The sequence below is a fragment of the Peromyscus leucopus genome, chromosome 1 (assembly GCF_004664715.2).
Source record: "Peromyscus leucopus breed LL Stock chromosome 1, UCI_PerLeu_2.1, whole genome shotgun sequence".
In the NCBI taxonomy this organism is placed as follows: Eukaryota; Metazoa; Chordata; class Mammalia; order Rodentia; family Cricetidae; genus Peromyscus; species Peromyscus leucopus.
The window spans coordinates 180,173,501-180,195,838 of NC_051063.1; the positions used below are offsets into that span (position 1 = coordinate 180,173,501).

Consider the following 22,338-nt stretch of genomic DNA (forward strand, 5'->3'; position numbering starts at 1 on the left):
CTTGTATTTGGGGCATAAATATTTAGAATTGAGTCTTCATTTTGTCGGATTTTCCCTGTGATAAATATGTAATGTCCTTCCTGATCTCTTTCGATTGATTTTAGTTTGAAGTCTATTATATTAGATATTAGAATAGCTACACCAGCTTGCTTCTTAAATCCACTTGATTGGAAAGTCTTTTCCCATTCTTTTATTCTGAAGTAGTGTCTGTCTTTGAAGTTGAGGTGTGTTTTTTTATGCAGCGGAAGGATGGATCTTGTTTTCATATTCATTCTGTTAGCTTGTGTCTTTTTATAGATGAGTTGAGACCATTGATATTAATGGATATTAATGACAAGTTATTGTGAATTCCTGTTATTTTTTGGTGGTAATGTTATATGTTTCCCTTCTCTGGTATTCGTTGGTGTGGGACTATCTATTGCCTGTCTCTTCATGGGTGTATCTAACTTCCTTATGTTGGATTTTTCTTTCTAGTGCTTTCTATAATGCTGGATTTGTGGAAAGATATTGTTTAAATGTGGTTTTATCATGGAATATTTTGTTTACTAAATCTATGCTGATTGACAGTTTTGCTGGGTATAATATTTGGCATCCATGGTCTCCTATTGTCTATATATTGTCTGTCCAGGACCTTCTGGCTTTTAGATTTGCTATTGAGAAATCAGGTGTTATTCTTATGGATCTGCCTTTATATTCATGTTTCTTGGCCTTTTTTCCTTTGCATCTCTTAATATTTTTCTTTATTCTGTGGTTTGATTATTATGTGGTGAGGGGACTTTTTTTGGATCCAGTCTATTTGTTGGTCTGTAAGCTTCATGTATCTTTATAGGCATTTCCTTCTTTAGGTTGGGAAAATTTTCTTCTATGATTTCATTGAATATATTTTCTGTGCCATTGAGTTGGTATTCTTCTCCTTCTTTTATTCCTATTATTCTTAGGTTTGGTGTTTTCATGGTGTCCCACATTTCCTGGACATTTTGGGTTATAACTTTGTTGGCTTTAGTGTTTTTTTTTGATGAATCTATTTCCTCTATTGTACCTTCAATGCCAGAGATTCTCTCTTCCATCTCTTGCATTCTGTTGGTTATGCTTGCATCTGTAGTTCCTGTTCATTTACTCAAATTTTCCACTTCCATCACTTCCTCAGTTTATTTCTTATTTATTTCAATTTTGTTTTTCAAATATTGAACTGTTTCTCTCACCTGTTCAATTGCTTTCTCTTGGCTTTCTTTAAGGGATTTACTGATTTCTTCCAATTTTTTGTTTGACTTTTCCTCTAATTCTTTAAGGGAATTTTTCATTTCCTCTTTAAACATCTCTATCATCTTCTTAAAGTTCTTTTTAAGGTCGATTTCTTCTGTGTTGGGTTGTTCAGGTCTTGCTGATGTAGGCTCTGATAGAGCAATATTGGTTTTTATGTTGTTGAGTATATTTTTACACTGGCGTCTACCCCATCTCTTTCTCCACTTGGTCTTAGCAGTGTGTGTGTTTTAGGAGCATCTCTTGGTCTGATTGATATTCTTGTTCTAGTGGGAGCTCTTGGTCTATTCGGTGTTGATGGATTCTTTGTCTCAAAGAACAGCTCTTGGTCCAATTGGCGATTGTGGGCTCTGTCTTAGAGAATAGCTGCAATCTCTTAGTCCAATCTGGTGCTGGCCGGCTCTGTATACCATCATTTTATAAAAAGCTACATATACAAAAAATTTTCACTACTGATTTTTCACATTTATCATCATTTATATTACTTTTTTTTGAGACAGTATCCTACTTTGTTCTCTGACTAGTCTGGAACTCCTTGTGGAGTTCATACTAGCCCTGACACTCGGGATTACAAGTGGGGGACAACACAGTGGCCACAATGACTTATCCTTGAGGTTTTTTGAGAGAAGGTCTTACTGTGTAGATGATGTTAGCCTAGAACTCACTATCTTCATGCCTCCATAAGCTGATTTCTGGAGTCACAAATGTGTGCCACTATACCTGGATCCCATGTTGTATTTTAAGAAAATGCATAGTAATTATATGCGTGTTTTGGGTACAAAGATGTATTTAATGAGCATTTACAATATAGAATATTTCATTAACTCACCAACAAACCTACCACTTTCTATACTTATATTTTGGTGATGTGAATATTTAAAATCCAACCTGGGAATTGGAGACAGGCGAATCTGTAAGTGAAGCTCTTAGGTTCTCGGGAAATTTCTGTGTTGTTGACTTGTCTGCTGTGTAAGCCTGAAGACCTGAGATTGAATTTCTAGCACCCATGTTTTCACATGGTGAGCCCAGCATGTTGAGAATCTGTAACCCTGGTTAGCAACAGTGAGACAGGCAGATTTCAAAGGTCACTAGCTGGCCAGTCTTACTGAATGGATGAGGTCCAGATTCAGTGATATAACCTGTCTCACAAAATAAGGTGAAGAGGGGCCCTTGAGATACCTTATGGGTAAAGTGCTTGGCATGCAAGCTTCATAGATGAACTAAGCCCTCTCTGAAACCCACATAAATGAGGAAGGAGAGAACTGACTCAAAAGGTGTTTCCTGACCTCCATATGTTGTTGCATGTTTTGGTCTGCTGACACATCATATACACACATGCACACAGAATAATGTTTTTTAAAGGTGGAGAAGCAATTGTGAAAGATATCCTGACATCCAATCAGCCTTTACCCCCCTCGGCGATATACCCATGCACACACATACTAACTCTGCCACACACACACACACACACACACACACACACACACACACACACACACAGACACACAGACACACACACACACACACACACACTCACACACGCACACCATGCTTGAAGACAATGCTAGAATTCTTCTGTCTTGTACATGCATACATACACATATACAGAAGATGATTGGGGTCATTTTTGGCTAAATAGTGAGTGTGAGGTCAGACTGGGTTGGTGTGGAGACTCTGCATCAAAACAAAAAAGTCTACTCTCAACATTAACAATTAGAAAAATTACACCAACATCAGCTGGATGTGGCAGCATTTTCTTTAAGCCCAGTACTCAAGATTCAGAGGTAGGTGGATCTCTGTGATGTCCAGGCTAGCCAGGGTTAAACAGAGTCTTTTTGTCTGAACAGCCCCATATTTGTGTATGCACATATATAACCCCCTCTTCTCCTTTCAACACGTCCCATGTGTCAGTTCATGACCTTTTATTCTTTAATTATTTAGTTGCATAAATATGCAAACAAATATATCAATACATCAATGTGACCTGTTGAGTTAGTTTAGTGTTCCGTGTATGTATATGTTTGAAAATTTTATTGCATTTTTTGCTGCTTTCCTATGTTTATAATATGCATTTTGTTTAATTCTCACCCCCCGCTGCCTTTCTTACCCTCCTTTCACACTTGCCCTTCCTTCCTCCTCTATACAGATCCCTTACCCACATTCATGGCTTTTTGTTTTATTGGCCATTGATTTTTTTTCTTATTTTCTTTTTCTTTTTTTTGTTTTTTTCCAGACAAGATTTCTCTGGTAGTCCTAGCTATTCAAGAACTCATGTTTGACACCTGGCTGGTCTTGAACCCAAGAAGATTCACCTGCCTCAGGCTTCCCTGTTCAGGGATTAAAGGTGTGTGCCACCACCACCAGGCTGTGACCAGGGCTATCTGTGTGGTTGCAGGTTTGGAACTGTCCTTGGAGTTTGTGGGTTCACCTATTGGGTACATGACTGAAGACAATGAGTATCTTCTTCACAAAATACATTAGTTGACAATAGTTCAGCAGGGAAGAGTAGGGCCACAAGGAATTTTCCAATGCATGATTGTCTGCTGACAGGCTCACAGGTCTGCAATGTCTGAGTCATGTCCTAATGGCAGCATTTCACATCTATTCTCCCTGTATTCTGGGTCTTGGATTCAGTACTTCTGAAATAGATGTTAGTTACTATAAATTGTAACCAGCCACACAATGCAATAGATTTTTACTTTGTTTTCATAACACAGAGTTTCTTTATATACATTTGGTAGCTGAGTCTGTCTATGTAATCCATGCTGGTCTCTAACTGAGGAAGATCCACCTGCCTCTGTATCCTGAATGCTGGGAAAACAAGCCTTCTACCACACCAGATTATTTAATACATCTTCACTTATCCCTCGTGTCTTCTGAAACTGCCCCTCTGATTACTGTCTCCACATTCTCTCTGGCTCCCCTTTTTGTGTTCTAAACTGTGTTTCTCTGCACATCTGTGTACAAGTATTTGTGGAGATGTAGGTTTTTCATATATCCCTTGAGTCACTGTGTTTATTCTTGTTCCATTTACCCCATCATGAATGATGACTCTGGCCTTCTCTTTTCCTCAGCGTTTCCAACTGGGGCTACCGGGTGGCCCAGAGTTTCGTCTTTGCCATCGAGGAGATAAATAGGAGTGCTTACTTGCTGCCCAATGTGACCCTGGGCTTCTCTATTCGAAACTCTGGGGACTCAGTGCATGGAGCCCTCCATGAGACAATGAGCTTTCTCACGAGGCAGGTGGAGCCCATCCCCAACTACACATGCCAGCATGGCTCTCCTCAGGCTGCCTTAGTTGGGGACACGAGGTCATCCCTGTCTGTCTCCATGGCCAGACTTCTGGGACTGTACAAGTTTCCCCAGGTGAGTTGCTCAAGCCTTCTTCCTTCCTGAATGTAGTGCAGTCCCTTAATGATGATAGTGAAAACGATAGTGATGGTCACAGTAGTGAGCAGCTCTACTGTGGATCCAGTCTCCCTGCAAATATTCTCCCTGCTCAACATGGTTCTCCTACAAGTGTAGAAATGTTGGAGAGAACTATCCTCCCTCTCATTGATGAGGAAACATTGACAACCTTTTTAAAAAATTCTTTAACAGCTTACTTATTATTTATTTATTTATTTATTAATTTATAATTTGATTCAATTTTACATATCAGCCATGGATTCCCCCATCCTCCCTACTCCCACCTCCCAGCCCTTCCCCCCAGACCATCCCCCATTCCCATCTCCTCCAGGGCAGGGTCTCCCCTGGGGATTCAGCTCAACTTGGTAGATGTAGCAGGAATCTTAAAAGTTCTTATTAATAAAATCAAACCTGAGGTGAGTTATTGGGGTTAATGCTGGTAGATCAGAGAGACAGAACAAGCCACAGCTATCTCACCTCGCCGGATCCTCAGCTGGTCTTGTCTCCTCAGACTGGAGGCTTCTGTGTCCTCATCCCAATTGCTCTCAGCTGAACTGCTGCTTAAAAACCTGAATGCTTAACCAGCCAAATGCTTAACCAGCCAAATGCTTCTAGTTTCTGGTCCTCACACCTTATATATCTTTCTTCTTTCTACCACCACTCCCTGGGATTAAAGGCTGGCTTTCTAGGATTAAAGGTGTGTGTCACCATGCTTGGCTATTTCCAATGTGGTCTTGAACTCACAGAGATCCAGAGGGATTTCTATCTCTGGAATGCTAGGATTAAAGGTGTGAGTGCCACCATTTTCTAGCCTTTGTATCTAGTGGCTGTCTGTTCTCTGACCCCAGATAAATTTATTAGAGTACACCATATTTTGGGGAACACAATACCACCACAGGTAGATTCAGTTCAGCAGGTCCAGTTCCCTCCTCCCAGGCTGAGGAAAGTTTCCCTGCATAGGCCCCAGGTTCCAAACAGCCAGCTCATGCACTAAGTACAGGTCCTGGTCCCACTGCCTGGGGGCCTCCCAAACAGTTCAAGCTAATCAACTGTCTCACTTATCCAGAGGTCCTGATCCAGTTGGTGGCTCCTCTGCTGTTAGATCATAGTTCATGTGTTTCTACTAGTTTAGCTATTTGTCCCTCCTCTTTCTTGCCAATTGGACTCCTGGAGCTCTAAGAAGTGGGCTATAGAGCTAAACGATTTACTTATTTTTTATTTATTTATTTATTTTTTTGGTGGCACCTGCCTTTATTTTTTTAAATATATATTTTATTTTACAATACCATTCAGTTCTACATATCAGTCATGGGTTCCCCTATTCTCCCCCCTCCCACGCCCTCCCCTTACCCCAGCCTACCCTCCATTCCCACCTCCTCCAGGACAAGTCCTCCCCTGAGGACTGCGATCAACCTGGTAGACTCAGTCCAGGGAGGTCCAGTCCCTTCCTCCCAGACTGAGCCAAGTGTCCTTGCATAAGCTCCAGGTTTCAAACAGCCAACTCATGCAATGAGCACAGGACTTGGTCCCACTGCCTAGTTGCCTCCCAAATTGATCAATCCAATCAACTGTCTCACCTATTCAGAGGGCCTGATCCAGCTGGGGGCCCATCAGCCTTTGGTTCATAGTTCATGTGTTTCCATTCATTTGGCTATTTTTTTTCAATAATTGAGTAAAACTGAAATTTATTATAAGCCACAGTCGTCCTAGGGACCTCCATGCTATATATATAGCCTCTATGGTTCTATGGGTTGTGGTCTGATTGTTCTTTATTTTATATCTAGAATCCACCTATGAGTGAGTACATACCATAACTGTCTTTCTGGGTTTGGGTTACTTCACTCAGGATAATTTTTTTCTAGTTCCATCCATTTGCCTGCAAATTTCATGCTTTCATTGTTTTTCTCTGCTAAGTAGTACTCCATTGTGTATATGTACCACATTTTTTTCATCCATTCTTCCGTTGATGGGCATCTAGGTTGTTTCCAGGTTCTGGCTATTACAAATGGTGCTGCTAGAACATAGCTGAGCATGTATCTTTATGGTATGAATCAGCATTCCTTGGGTATATGCCCAAGAGTGGGATGGCTGGGTCTTGAGGTAGTTCGATTCCTAATTTTCTGAGAAACCGCCATACTGATTTCCACAGTGGTTGTACAAGTTTACATTCCCACCAACAGTGGAGGAGCGTTCCCTTTGCTCCACATCCTCTCCAACATTGGTTGTCATTGGTGTTTTTGATCTTAGCCATTCTAACAGGTGTAAGGTGGTATCTCAGAGTCGTTTTGATTTGCATTTCTCTGATGATTAAGGATGTTGAACATTTCTTTAAATGTCTTTCAGCCATTTGTAGTTCTTGTTTTGTGAATTCTCTGTTTAGCTCTTTAGCCCATTTTTTAATTGGACTGTTCAGTACTTTGATGTCTAGTTTCTTGAGTTCTTTATATATTGTGGAGATCAATCCTCTGTCAGATGTGGGGTTGGTGAAGATCTTTTCCCAATCTGTTGGCTGTCTTTTTGTCTTATTGACTGTGTCTTTTGCCCTACAAAAGCTTCTCAGTTTTGAGAGGTCCCATTTATTAATTGTTGTGCTCAGGATCTGTGCTGTTGGTGTTTTATTTAGGAAATGGTCTCCGGTGCCAATGAGTTCAAGAGTGCTTCCTATTTTCTTTTCTATTAAGTTTAGTGTAACTGGATTTATGTTTAGGTCTTTGATCCACTTGGACTTGAGTTTTGTTCATGGTGACAGATATGGATCTATTTGTAATCTTTTACATATTGACATCCAGTTATGCCAGCACCATTTGTTAAAGATACTTTCTTTTTTCCATTGTATAGTTTTGGCTCTTTTGTCAAAAACCAGGTGTTCATATGTGCATGGATTAATATCAGGGTCTTCAATTCAATTCCATTGGTCCGTATGTCGGTTTTTATACCAGTACCAAGCTGTTTTTATTACTATAGCTCTATAGTAGAGTTTGAGGTCAGGGATGGTGATGCCTCCAAGGGTTGCTTTATCATATAGGATTCTTTTAGCTATCCTGGGTCTTTTGTTTTTCCATATAAAGTTGAGTATTTTTCTTTCCAAGTCTGTGAAGAATTGTGTTGGGATTTTGATGGGGATTGCATTGAATCTGTAGATTGCTTTTGGTAAGATTGCCATTTTTACTATGTTAATCCTACCTATCCACGAGCATGGGAGATCCTTCCATTTTCTGATATCTTCTTCAATTTCTTTCTTTAGAGATTTAAAGTTCTTATCAAAAAGGTCCTTCACTTGTTTAGTTAATGTTATCCCAAGGTATTTTATATTGTTTGTGGCTATTGTAAAGGGTGATGTTTCTCTGACTTCTTTCTCAGCCCTTTTATCATTTGTGTATAGGAGGGCTACTGATTTTTTTGAGTTGATCTTGTATCCTGCCACTTTACTGAAGGAGTTTATCAGCTGTAGGAGTTCCCTGGTAGAGTTTTTGGGGTCACTTATGTATACTATCATATCATCTGCAAATAGTGAAAGTTTGACTTCTTCCTTGCCAATTTGTATCCCTTTGATCTCCTTTTGTTGTCTTATTGCTCTTAGCTAGAACTTCTAGTACTATATTGAATAAATATGGAGAGAATGGACAGCCTTGTCTTGTTCCTGAATTTAGTGGTATCGCTTTGAGTTTCTCTACATTTAATTTGATGTTTGCTGTTGGCTTGCTATGAATTGCTTTTATTATGTTTAGAGATGTTCCTTGTATTCTTGATCTTTCTAAGACCTTTATCATGAAGGGGTGTTGGATTTTGTCAAATGCTTTTTCAGCATCTAAGGAGATGATCATGTGTTTTTTTTCTTTCAGTTTGTTTATATGGTGTATTACATTGACTGATTTTTGTATGTTGAACCATCCTTGCATCCCTGGGATGAATCCTACTTGGTCGTGATGGATAATTGTTTTGATGTATTCTTGGATTCGGTTTGCCAATATTTTGTTGAGTATTTTTGCATCAATGTTCATGAGGGAGATTGGTCTGTAGTTCTCTTTCTTTGTTGCATCTTTGTGTGGTTTGAGTATCAGGGTAATTGTAGCCTCATAAAAAGAGTTTGGTAGTGTTCCTTCTGTTTCTATTGTGTGGAACACTTTGAAGAGGATCGGTATTAGTTCTTCTTTGAAAGTCTGGTAGAATTCTGCACTGAAACCATCTGGTCCTGTGCTTTTTTTGTTTGGGAGACTTTTGATAACTGTTTCTATTTCCTTAGGGGTTATTGGTCTATTTAAATGGTTTATCTGGTCTTGATTTAATTTTGGTATGTGGTATTTATTCAGAAAATTGTCCATTTCTTCCTGGTTTTCCATTTTTGTGGAGTACAGGTTTTTGAAGTATGATCTGATGATTCTCTGGATTTCCTCGTCTGTTGTTATGTCTCCCTTTTCATTTCTGATTTTGTGAATTTGGGTGCTCTCTCTTTGCCTTTTGGTTAATTTGGCTAGGGGTTTGTCTATCTTGTTGATTTTTTCAAAGAACCAACTCTTTGTTTCATTGATTTTTTGTATTGTTCTCTTGTTTTCTATTTTGTTGATTTCAGCCCTCAATTTGATTATTTCCTGGCGTCTATTTCTCCTGGGTGAGTTGTTTCTTTTTGTTCTAGAGCTTTCAGTTGTGCTGTTAATTCATTGGTATGGGATTGCTCCATCTTCTTCATGTGTGCATTTAGAGCTATGAATTTTCCTCTTAGCACTGCTTTCATAGTGTCCCATAAGTTTGGGTATGTTGTACTTTCATTTTCATTGAATTCTAGGAACTCTTTAATTTCTGTCTTTATTTCTTCCTTGACCCATTGATGTTTCAGATGGGCATTATTTAGTTTCCATGAGTTTGTGGGTTTTCTATAATTTTTGTTGTTGTTGAGGTCTAACTTTAAGGCATGGTGGTCTGATAAGATACAGGAGGTTATTCCAATTTTTTTGTATCTGTTGAGATTTGTTTTGTGTCCAAGCATGTGGTCAATTTTTGAGAAGGTTCCATGGGGTGCTGAGAAGAAGGTATATTCTTTTGTGTTAGGATGGAATATTCTGTAGATATCTATTAGGTCCATTTGAGTCATAACATCTGTTAGGTTCTTTATTTCTTTGTTAAGTTTCAGTCTGGTAGATCTATCTTTTGGTGAGAGTGGTGTGTTAAAATCTCCCACTACTAATGTGTGGGGTTTGATGTGCGTTTTAAACTTTAGTAGTGTATCTTTTATGATGTGGGTGCTTTTGTATTTGGAGCATAAATGTTTAGAATCGAGACTTCATCTTGGTGGATTTTTCCTGTGATAAATATGTAATGTCCATCCTGGTCTCTTTTGATTGATTTTAGTTTGAAGTCTATTTTATTAGATATTAGGATAGCTACACCAGCTTGTTTCTTAGGTCCATTTGCTTGGAAAGCCTTTTCCCAGCTCTTTACTCGGAGGTAGTGTCTATCTTTGAAGTTAAGGTATGTTTCTTGTATGCAGCAGATGGATGGGTCCTGTTTTCTTATCCATTCTGTTAGCCTGTGTCTTTTTATAGGTGAGTTGAAACCATTGATATTGATGGATATTAATGACCAGTGATTGTTAATTCCTGTTATTTTTTTTGTGGTTGTGTTGTGTTGTCCTTCTGTGGTGTATATTGGTATGGGATTATCTATTGCTTGATTTTTCATGGATGTGTTTAGCTTCTTTGGGTTGGATTTTCCCTTCTAGTGCTTTCTGTAGGGCTGGGTTTGTGGACAGGTATTGATTAAATCTGGTTTTATCCTGGAATATTTTGTTTACTCCGCCTATGGTGATTGAGAGTTTTGCTGGGTATAATAGTCTGGGTTGGCATCTGTGATCTCTTAGTGTCTGCATTCGATTTGTCCATGATCTTCTAGCTTTCATAGTCTCTATTGAGTAGTCTGGTGTTATTCTGATGGATTTGCCTTCATATGTTACTTGGTCTTTTTCCTTTGTGGCTCTTAATATTTTTTCTTTGTTCTGTGTGTTTAGTGTTTTGATTATTATGTGGCGAGGGAACTTTTTTTTTGGATCCAGCCTATTCGGTGTTCTGTAAACTTCTTGTATCTTCATAGGTATTTCTTACTTTAGGTTAGGAAAGTTTTCTTCTATGATTTTGTTGACTATATTTTCTGTGCCTTTGAGTTGGTATTCTTCTCTTTCTTCTATCCCTATTATTCTTAGGTTTGGTCTTTTCATGGTGTCCCAAATTTCCTGGACATTTTGTGTTATGACTTTTTTGTCTTTAGTGTTTTCTTTGACTGACAAATCTATTCTATCTATTGTCTTCAGTGTCAGAGATTCTCTGTTCCATCTCTTGCAATTGGCTGGTTATGCTTGTTTCTGTAGTTCCTGTTCGTTTAGTCAGGATTTCTATTTCCAGCATTCCCTCAGCATGTATTTTCTTTATTGTCTCAAATTCATTTTTCAGATCTTGGAATGTTTCTTTCATCTGTTTAATTGCTTTTTCTTGGCTTGATTTGATTTCTTCGCATTTTTTTGTTCGTTTTTTCTTCCATTTCTTTAAGGGAGTTTTTTATTTCCTCTTTAATGGAGTTTTTCATTTCCTCTTTAAGGGAAGTTTTCATTTCCTCTTTAAGGGAGTTTTTCATTTCCTCTTTAAGGAAAGATTTTATTTCCTCTTTAAGGTAGTTTTTCATTTCCTCTTTAAGGAAAGTTTTTATTTCCTCTTTGAGGGAATGTTTTATTTCTTCTTTAAGGGCCTCTATCATCTTCTTAAAGTCATTTTTAGGGTTGATTTCTTCTGTTTCTTCTGTCATGGTATGTTTAGGTCTTGTAGGTGTAGAATCACTAGGTTCTGATGTTGCCATATAGGTCTTTATGTTGTTGCCTGTATTTTTGCACTGGCGTCTACTCATCTCTTCCTCTGTGCGGTGCAGGTGGTATCTGTGTCTGAGAGTGCCTCTCTTGTTCTAATTTTTTTTTTTTTTTTGGTTTTTCGAGACAGGGTTTCTCTTGTGTAGCTTTGCACCTTTCCTGGAACTCACTTGGTAGCCCAGGCTGGCCTCGAACTCACAGAGATCCGCCTGCCTCTGCCTCCCAAGTGCTGGGATTAAAGGCATGCGCCACCACCGCCCGGCTTATAATTTTTAGTCTTGGTTTAGTAGGGGTTCTTGGTTAAATTGGTGCTATTAGGGTATTTCTTCAGTGGCAGCTGATTTCGATCGGTGAATTATATACTTATGATTCTGGTGATCTGGTTTGGTGTCTGGGTAGCACCTTCTTCTGTGTTCCCAGGTCACGTTTTGTTCATTTGTCAACTCCTCAGCTGATCTTGTTTCTTCAGACTTTAAACTGTAGGCATCTGAATCCTCTCCCAGATGGGTTTCAGCTGAGCAGGGTAGTCTCACCAACACCTCCAAGTTGTTGGGTTTCACAGGATCAGCAGCTGGGCCCTGGGTTTTCCTCAGAGGGCGTGTTCAGATTCGTTCTGGTTCCGACCCATGGAGATAGCTTCTTCCCCAGGTGTTGGGGTTAGGCGCCGGGTCTGAATGTCCCTGTCAGCCGCTGCCGCTGGGCCTCTCTACCTCCGGGGGCCGCTGCCACAGGCTTACCTGTGTCTGCTTGTCTCTGCCGCCGGGCCAGATTTACTTATTTTTATTTTTTATGTATGTGTGTTTTGGTTTTATGTATACATATGTATTACATGTGTGCCTAGAGCCCATAGAAATCTGAAGAGGGCATTGGATTTCCTAGAACTGGAGTTTCAGATGGTTTTTAGCTGCCATGAGACTTCTTAGTATTGAACCTAGATCCTCTGAAAGAGTGGTACGTACTGTTAGCTACTGTACCATCTCTATAGATTTTATCATTATTGTTATTATTATTAATATTTTGTGTGTGTGTGTGTGTGTGTGTGTGTGTGTGTGTGTGTGTACCCAACATCAGTACCATTCTTCTCATCTTTATGTCAGAGGACAACTTTTAAGAGTCAGTTCCTTTCTTCTAATATGTTGGTTCTGGGGATTAAACTCAGGTTTCTAGGCTTGGTGTCAAACACCTTTACCTGCAGAGACATCTTCCCAGTCCACAGAGAAAACAAAGCAACCAACAAAACCAAAAGCACAACTTAAGAGTAAGCTCTCCTGGCTGTAGGTACTAGAGTCTAGGCAATTGGGCTCATGCCACTTGCTCCCATCTACCCTCTGGATGTTCCCTCAAGGGTGGCCATATATGACAATTATCTCTTCAGTTCATAGGTTTAAGAGGTGAGTTGAGAATAATTTCTCCATTTAAGGTGAAGAATTCAATGACTTTTATCTTAGCGTGATTACCACAATTGATTTAAGAATGTTTTCATCTTCCTGTAAGAGGCTAACCCCTTCAAGCCCATTGGTACCACATCCCATCATCCCTACCCAGAGACAACCTCTATTCTCCTTTCTGTCTCTGTGGATTTGACATTTTTGGTCCTTTCAGATGACTGAATCACACTCTCAGCAGCTATCTGGCCTGGCCTCTTTCACTGAGAATGTCTTCAAGGTTCATCCATGTTGTAGCAAGAGCCAGCATTTCTTTCCTTATGAATAATTATAATTGCTTGTATGCAAAGGCCATGTTTTGCTTATCCACTTATCAGTTCATATACCTTTGATTATGAAATATGCTCATGTGTTTGAAGACTTAGCCCTCACCCCAAGCTGTGGGCCTGTATTAGAAGGTTATGCAACCTTGAGGAGCCTGGCCAGTGTAGATGGTTGGGCCTTAGGGTTTAATACTATGGTCCCACTTCCTGTATGTTCTTTGCTTCCTGTTCCATAAAGAATGAGGATTCCCAGGTACACATCTATCTCCACGGAGCCATATGCTGATATGTGTACACTGTCTCATGGCTTGTACTTTTTTAATCCCTGAGCCTAAAGCTACCCTTCTTCATTAAAATTGCTTCTTGTCAGGTATTTCTCTCACACCAATGAGCAATCACTACTAGAGCTGGTTCCTCTTTAGAGCTTTCATTCATGTTATTTCTATGAATATTTGAGTATAGGATTTTTTCTGTCCATATAATTTTGGTTATCATAGGAATGTAGATAAAATTGCTGGGTCAAATGGCAATTCTGTTGAACTATTTAATCAATCATTAAAATGTTAATTAGCTTTTCCTTGCTGAGACAGACATACCTGAGAGAAACAGCTTAACAGAGGAAAGATTTATTCTGGCTTAGTTTCTGAAGTTTCACACTTTTGTGATCTGATACCATTGTTTCTGGGCCTGTGGTAATCCAGAGCTTCATGGCAGAAGTGTGTAGTGGGACGGACACCCCAGTGGTCAGGAAGCAGAGACATAGGGTGTGGGAGACACACTACATCCACCAGGACACAGCCCCAGAGATCTGGATCCACCTACCTACTTTCCATGGGGTCTATAAAATGCCACCACTATGACTCCATTAAAGGACTAACCATTGATCTGGTCAGAGCCCTCAGGATGCAGTTACTTCCTAGAGGCCCATGTACTGGAAACCAAGTCCCCACATGTGAACCTTCTGGTACTATCTCAGATTCAAACCATAATAGTCACTTCAAGAACTGTGATGTGGCTCTGTTGCTAGAGCACTTGTCTAGCACACACAAGGCCCTGGTTCTAAACTGTAGTGTTCCTGTAATATAGCAGTCAGGAGGTGGAACAGGAGGATCCAGTGTGCCATGTTATCCTTAGCTATATACTGAGTTTGAGGCCAGTTGAGACCCCCTTCTCTCTCTCTCTCTCTCTCTCTCTCTCTCTATATATATATATATATATATATATATATATATATATATATATATATGTGTGTGTGTGTGTGTGTATAAATATATACACGTACACACATGTATACATACATACACAAATGTATATCTATATTCATGCTTTACATTAACATAAGTATTGTATGAAGATTCTGATTTAAATCTATTTGCTTTTCGCTATGAAGTCTCTAAATTTGAGTAAATTCCAGTCTCTTTGAATGTCTCACATTTGTTAATTTTTTTTATAAGATGGGCTTTCCCCTCTCCCTTGAAACTGGATTGTGTAATCCACAGAACTGTATTCAAGGACTTACCTATCACCACTCTAGTGCAAATTCTCACTAAAGTGCTTCTGAATTTGAGGTTTCTGTAAAGTTTGTAATTTTGTTTCTTGAGACACAGAGTCTTACCCTAAAGACCTAGGTGGCTTAGAACTAACTACGTAGAACATGCTGGCCATGAAATTGCATTTACATTCTCATGCCTCAGCCTCCCAAATGTTACATTACAGGTATGCTTCACCATGCCCCGCTGTAAGGCAGAATTAATCAATGTATGTGTATGTGTTTCCATGAGTGTATGCTTCTCTCTGTCTCTGTCTCTGTCTCTGTCTCTGTCTCTGTCTGTGTGTGTCTCTCTTTCTCTCTCTCTACATCTATGTGCATGCAAGTGTGTGTGTGTGTGTGTGTGTGTGTGTGTGTGTGCAAGTGTACGAAGCTCTGCATAGGTGTGGAGGCCATTAGAGGCCATCTGGTGGCCTACTTCATCAATCTCTACCTATCACTTTGAGGTAGAATCTCTCCATTAACCTAGGGCCCATGTTTCCTTGGCTATGGTGGAAACAAGTAAGTTACATCTAGCCTCCTATGTGCACCCTTTTTGGAGCTGAGGTTACAGCCATTAAAGGGATGCCCAACTTGTTATGTGGGTACTGGGATCTGAGCTCCTATCCTTATGATTTTGCAGACAGTGCTTTTAACTACTGAGGCATGTCTCCATTCCATCTCATTTAGGGATATTTTAATGATTAGAAACCTCATTTCTTACTCTGGGTATGATGACATGCACAAGAGAAAGCTTCATTTATGTCATTGGTGTTTTGTGTGTGTGTGTGTGTGTGTGTGTGTGTGTGTGTGTGTTGAGACAACAATTCTCCATGTAATCCAGGCAGCCTGGAACTCTTGTTCCTTTTTTTGTGATTCCTAAGTGCTGTGAAATAGCATGACCAGAGCAGAAACTTGATGTATTGAACTTACCTTAAGAACTTCTAGTTTTTGAACTTGTTGGGCTGCCCAATAAGATTTAGTTGAATTTGAATTTCAGGAACTGTAGAGATGTTTCAGAGGTTAAGAGTACTTACTGGCTGCTCTTCTAGTGGATCCAAATTCAATTCCCAGCACCTACATGGTGACTCACAGTTATGTGTAGCTCCATTTCCACCAATGGGACTCCTTCTGTCTTCCAAGGGCACCAGACACACATGTGATGCACAATCATACATACAATCAAAACATTCATGCATGGAAAAAAGTAAATATTTGAATATCAATGAAACAATGAATTTATAGTCAAACTTATTCTCAATATTTCCATTAAACTATAATTTGTCATTAGTTAAAAATGTGTGTGTAATTGGATATGTTTATAAAAATGATCATTGTTTATAATCAAACTGAACTAGGTATCTTCTATTTTATTGGAGAGCCTGGCAGGACCACCTGCATGAGATTGAGTAAGCCTTATCCCTCCATATAAACCAACAAGATGCTAGGGCCTCTGTGTTAAGACAATAAAACTTTTATAGATCTTGTAGAGGCAGGAGAAGGGTTTGCACTCATACTCTGAGGCTGAGCAGCTACATTCTGTGCCCCTTAAAACAAACAGACACAGGTTCCCCACTTGTCACATCTCCAAGAACTCTCTCTTTTGAGAACATGGTACCATCTCTTCCTTGACAACATGTCAAACCAGACTCCTATTTGTCTGAAAACTGGAAAATCTCACTGTGTTGGTCTGATATGAGCTGATTGTTATTCTTGCAGGTTGGTTCCTGCCAGGAACTGATTGTTTCATATCAGTGACAGTGAGATGGCTGATGGGGTAAAGCTGCTAGCCAAGCATGATGATGTGAGATTTGGCCTCTGTGATCGACATGGTGGAAGAAGAGACTCAGTTCCCACAATTTGTCTTCGGACCTCTATACATGTACTATCTCACCACACACTACACCACACACACACACACACACACACACAAAGACACACACACACACACACACACACACACACACACACACACGAAATTACAAAAGAAGAACATAACAGTTGGTTGCAAACCAGAGAGTCAGACCAGTCCAAGCTGAGGTGCAAGAATGAAATATTAGGGGGCAGGTGAAGGACAGATGCTGAGAGCAGAGGAGGTAAAGCTATGGTTCTGGGCTTCATTGCAGAAGACACAGGGCTGTGTCAGGGATGATCAGACAGTGAGGGGCACACAGCTGCTTATAGAACCAGCACAATTCTCAAATCAGGATGCTCAAGTCCTTCCCTGGAAATTATTTAAGTTTTAAAATTTAATACACTTTCATGTGTATGTATATGTCTGTGTGAGTCTGTGCTACAGATGCAGGAGGAAGCCAGAAGAGGGTATCAGATTTCCTGGACCTGAGTTACAGGACAATGTGAGCCCTCTGATATGGGTGCTAGGAAATGAACTTGGGTATTCTCCAAAAACAATAAGGGCTCTTAACTGCAGAAGCATGTGTCCATCCTCTTCCTTCCCCCATTTAAACCAGACAATCAGCCCATGCTTAAGTCCAGATCTCATCCATTTTGCTATTACCTTGTTCTTCCGTGACAGGTCAGTTACGCAGCCTCACTACCCAGCCTCAGTGACAAGATCCAGTTCCCATCTTTCCTGCGAACCGTGACTAGTGACCTCACATCCTGCCTTGCAGTGACCCAGCTGATAATTCACTTTCAGTGGTCCTGGGTGATCATTCTGGCCTATGATGATGACTTTGGGCAGCAGGCTAGCTCTCTGGCCACTCAGGAGCTGAGTACAGCTCGTGTGTGCATTGAGTACACCCTCCATGTTCCTTCCCATGAGTCCCTGGAGAAGATTGAGGAGATTGTCCAGAAGATGCAAAAATCCACAGCCAGGGTTGTTCTGGTTTTCCTAAGCAGTTCTAATTTTGAGCTCATCCTGTATGGGTTACTGGATGTCCCTGTCTCAGGCCAGGTCTGGGTCAGCAAGGACATTCTTCACATGGTGCTCACCATCACCATTCCAGGCATTTCCAAGGTATTGTACAGCACATTTGGCCTTCTGTATCACAGCAGCAGGGCAATTGGCTTCCCTGAGTTCCTTGCTAACCTGCGCCCCAGCCAGACCCCAGAAGACATGTTTATAAAGAAGTTCTGGGAGTTCACCTTTGATTGTACATGGCCCCACCAGAGCAGCACAGTGACAGAGGATGTCCAGTTGTGCTCAGGGAATGAGAGTCTGAAAAGCAAGCAGTATCCTTTTGCAGAAGTGAGTAAAATTGATGCTGCTTACACAGCTGTCTACAGCATTGCACATGCCCTGCAAGACATGATAACCCATGGGCACCAGGATGGGAAAGTTACAGACTCTCAGGACTTCCAGTCCTGGCAGGTGAGATAGACATGTGTGGAGTGGGTGATTCAGGTATGTTTGGGGAAGAGGACATTGGTTCCAACTAGGGTATAGAGGTGAAGCTGACTGCATGCTTCAGCAAGGATGCCTCCTACTTGCAACTGAGAGGCATCTTAGAAGGAACAATGGACAAGGATTCCATGCTATGTGTGTGATCTCAGATGAGTTCTGTCCTTGTGGCTTGCCTAACTATGCAAATACAGGATGCCTAATAAAATTAACATTTCACATAACAGTAAATAGATTGTTTAGTGTCACAAATTTAAGCTTTGGTAAACAGTGGATGACTTTTAGCATAGGCATGCTGCAAAATCAGAATTTTTAACAGATATCCAATGCCATTTATTTATTTTTTATTTTTTGATATATGGTACATATATGCAGGAACATGTGTGTGAGCATGGAGACACATGTGATGGGGAGCACACTCATATGTACAATATGTGGGAAGGTCTAGGATGATGAGACCTTTCAATCCTCTTCTATCTTGCTTTGGGGCAGAGTCTTTTACTCAAACTCAGAACGTGTTGATGTGTCGAGTCTTGCTAGCCACCTTGTTCTGGGCATCTCCTGTCTCCACCTTCTGAGGATGTAAGTAGAGATTGGCTGCCACATTCACATTTACATGCATTCTGTATATTTGAAGGCTGATTCTCAAGCATTTCTGACTTGTTTTTTAATCATGGAGCCATCTCCTAAGCCCTTATTTATTTTTCTATTTTAGGAGTATTGATAATTTCATACATTTATCTATTTTGGCCATTTTGCCCTGAGTCTTTACTTGTCTTTAAATTTGTCTGGTCTGTCTGTCTATCCATTCGTTATCTATCTATCTATCTATCTATCTATCTATCTATCTATCTATCTATCATCTATCTATCAATCTATAAAGCTATATATCTGTTTATCTCATCCAAGGCACTTATGTTAGCAAAAGTCATGATGTGTAAGAGGACCCCTGGAAGACATGTTGCTCACTGATGAGATAAACAGTGAGAATCATAGCCAAGGAGGGGGTATGGTTTCATTACCGAAACTCGGATGACCTGAATTTCCTCTATGTGCCTGGTGAAGATCCATATAGTTGTAAACCAGAAGGAGAGTGATAGTTGTTGGCATTTTGACTGTGGGTGACAGACTAAAATTTACAGGAAGCCAGGCTTGGAGGCCCATGCCTGTCATCCTAGCACACAGGATATTGAGGCCATCTTGGACTACAAAGCAAGATTCTGCCACAAAATTAAAATATGTGAGTGTTGAAATGTCTGTGTATACTCTATGATGAAGATATAAAGTAAGTTGAGTGAGGAGCTGGTGAAGTGAAGTGAAAGGCAGGAAAAGTTGTCTTTGTATGGAAATATCTGAGTTTCAGACAAGAGGGTGAGAAGTCTCACCATGGCTAGAAGTGTTGCATTGCAGATGGCAGGGTTAGCATGTGTCAAGACCCTAGAATGGAGGCAAAGAAGAGCATTATGGGTGGGAATGATGCATAATTGGAGACTGTTTGGAGTGAATGGGTGGTCTAGGTGATCTGGAGCCAGTCTGCGGAAGTCCTGCTAGGATTTGGAGTCTACTGAGTGTGATGGGAAAACTGAGGACAGTAGTACACAGCCAAAAGAGACCCTGGAGCAGAAACCACATTGTCATGTTTTTGGGTTGAATTTTAAGGCTGTTGAGGTGGCTCATTGGGTAAAGGCACTTGTCTCCAAGCATAAGTTGGATTCTGAGTCCCCCATGGCAGCAGGAGAGAACATTCCTGAGAGTTGTTCTCTGGATTACTCAATATGAGTGAGCTACACACACACACACACACACACACACACACACACACACACACACACACCATACTAGGTTTAAAAATTATCTTGATTAAAATATTATTTATTATTACTTTATTAAAGCTAAAAAATATTTGTGAGTCCTGAAAATATCACAGGTCCTTGATCTTCCCCATGCCCAATGGGACCAGTCCATGGTTGAAGTGACTCTGTATCATTGCACAGGTGAATGGTATGTGCTATTTTCAACAAAACTCCAGACCTGCCCTAGCTAGTGTACAATGTCTCCCTTCTGTTTTCAGCTGCTTCAAGCCCTCAGGAAGGTACACTTCAAGACTCCTGATGGAAATGAAATTATATTTGATGCTAATGGAGATTTGGTGACAAAATTCGACATTCTCCAAGGGCAGAAGACCCCTGAGGGTGTATTTCACTTGGTCCATGTAGGCATGATAGACCCTCAAGTCTCTTTGGGGAACAAAATGAAGTTCCATTTGATGGAGGATATTCATGTGAGTTGCCTGAATGCAGAGATGACTCTTGTCCGAGTCTGTTAAAATCAGAGGGAAAATCCAAGTCTAGGATTCCTCATCTCCATTTTTGCATGAAGTAGATGTAGCCCTAGATTGGGCCAGTCAAGGATAGCTGGCTATGCTGTTTACCTCCTAAGTGATCTTGCATGATCTTGATTCACAAACAAAAATGAAAATATAAAAGCTGGTATTGGGAGATGGCTCAGTGGTTAAAGTGTTTGTATGCAGGTATAAGAACCAGACTTTGGATCTCCAGAACACTTGTACACGATGAATGGGCAGTGTGGCTCACCTGTAAGTTCAGTCTTGGAAGGTGGAGACAAGGAGATGCATAAAGCAAACTTGCTAGTAAGACGAGCCATATCAGTGAAGTCTGGGTTTTACTTTGAGCCTCTGCCTTAATGAATACAGTGGAAAAGAAGTTAAGGATGATTCCCAACTTTAACCTTGGTCTTCCACATATATTTGTCATTTAAGAACATGAACCCACATGGATGTACAAGTGCACATACAAATATTTACACCATATACACATATAAAAATAAGGTTGGGGAGAACATAAAAGACATACAAAATAGAATGAGTATCTGCAGCTGGTGCTCCTTTGGAAGTATTTTTAGTGTCTGTGTTCAGGACCTGCTCTGAGATGAGGATGATAGTGACACATTAATTTAAAATCTTCCCATGGTCCATCTGGGACATGGGATCAACAGACACTCAGTGTACTTGTTGTGTTAATATTTTTTCACCCACTAAGAAAAATACCTGAGACACAGTTTGAAGTGAGGAAAAGTTTTAATTGTCTCCTGGTTTGAGAGATTCACTTTCAGATGTATCCACTTCTTTGTGTGTATGTGTGCTTGAGGCAGTATGTCATGTATGGCAGCAGGCATGTGTGGTGGAAGAGGTTGCTCTGTTCATGGGGCACAGGTAGGGAAGGTAGGGAGCCAGAGAGATTAGATAGGTAAATAAGTTACATCTTACCAGTGCATAGCCTCAGTGTCCCATTACCCCCAACTAGATCCCATGTTCTATTTCCAATGTGTAGAATAATTAGTCAGTTTATTAAACCACTGAGGAATTAATCCATTGATTATGTCAGAGGCATTGTCTTGCTTAGGGTTTCTATTGCTGTGAAGAGACATCATGACCACAGTATCTCTTATAAAGTAAAAGCATTTAATGAGGTGGCTTACATTTTCCCAGGTTTACTTGGTCCATTATCATCCTTATGGGACATGGTGGCATGCAGGCAGAACTGGTGCTGGAGAAGGAGCCAAGAGTCCTATGTCTTGACCTGTAGGCAACAGGAAGTGAACTGGGTCACTGGCTGTGGCTTGAGCATAGATGAGACCTTAGAGTCCATCTCTAGTGTCACACTTCCTCTAACAAGGCCACACCTACTCCAACAAAGCCACATCTCCTAATAGTGCCCACTCTCTATGAGCTTATGGAGGCCTATTATGTTCAGACCACCAAATTTCACTCCTTACCACTCTATGCTTGTAAAATTATCATAATGCAAGTGCATTGAGTCTAATTTCCAAAGTTCTCACTGTCTATCATAGTTGAAACAATGTTTAAATGTCCAAAGTTCAGAGTCTCTTCTGAGATTCATGCAGTCTCTTAACTGTAATCCCCTATAAAATTAAAGTAAAAAAACAGATCACACTCTTCCAACATATAATGGCACAGGATGTACATTATTGCTCCATATGTATAAAATGTATCATAGTGGGGAAATAGTGGACCAAAGCAGGACAGATGACCAGGTGGGAAAACTCTAAACTCTGCATATTTATGTCAGTTGTTAATACGGTCCTCAAACTCCAACTCCTTTCATCTATGTTAACTGCAACACGCTTCTCATTCTTTTGCTGGTTCCACTCCCTGTTAGTAGCTCTCAACAGCAGGTGTTCCA

At 40.3% G+C, this 22,338-nt stretch overlaps 1 protein-coding gene across 1 annotated transcript in view; it reads left to right on the forward strand.

Moving 5' to 3' along the window:
• LOC114703937 (vomeronasal type-2 receptor 26-like) overlaps positions 1-22,338 on the forward strand; it is a 45,252-nt gene that overhangs the window by 5,729 nt on the left and 17,185 nt on the right. The window contains exons 2-4 of the mRNA XM_037202097.1: positions 4,335-4,626; positions 17,288-18,085; positions 20,187-20,426. Of these exons, the coding sequence (XP_037057992.1) occupies positions 4,335-4,626; positions 17,288-18,085; positions 20,187-20,426 (1,330 nt within the window). The remainder of the gene's footprint in view (positions 1-4,334; positions 4,627-17,287; positions 18,086-20,186; positions 20,427-22,338) is intronic.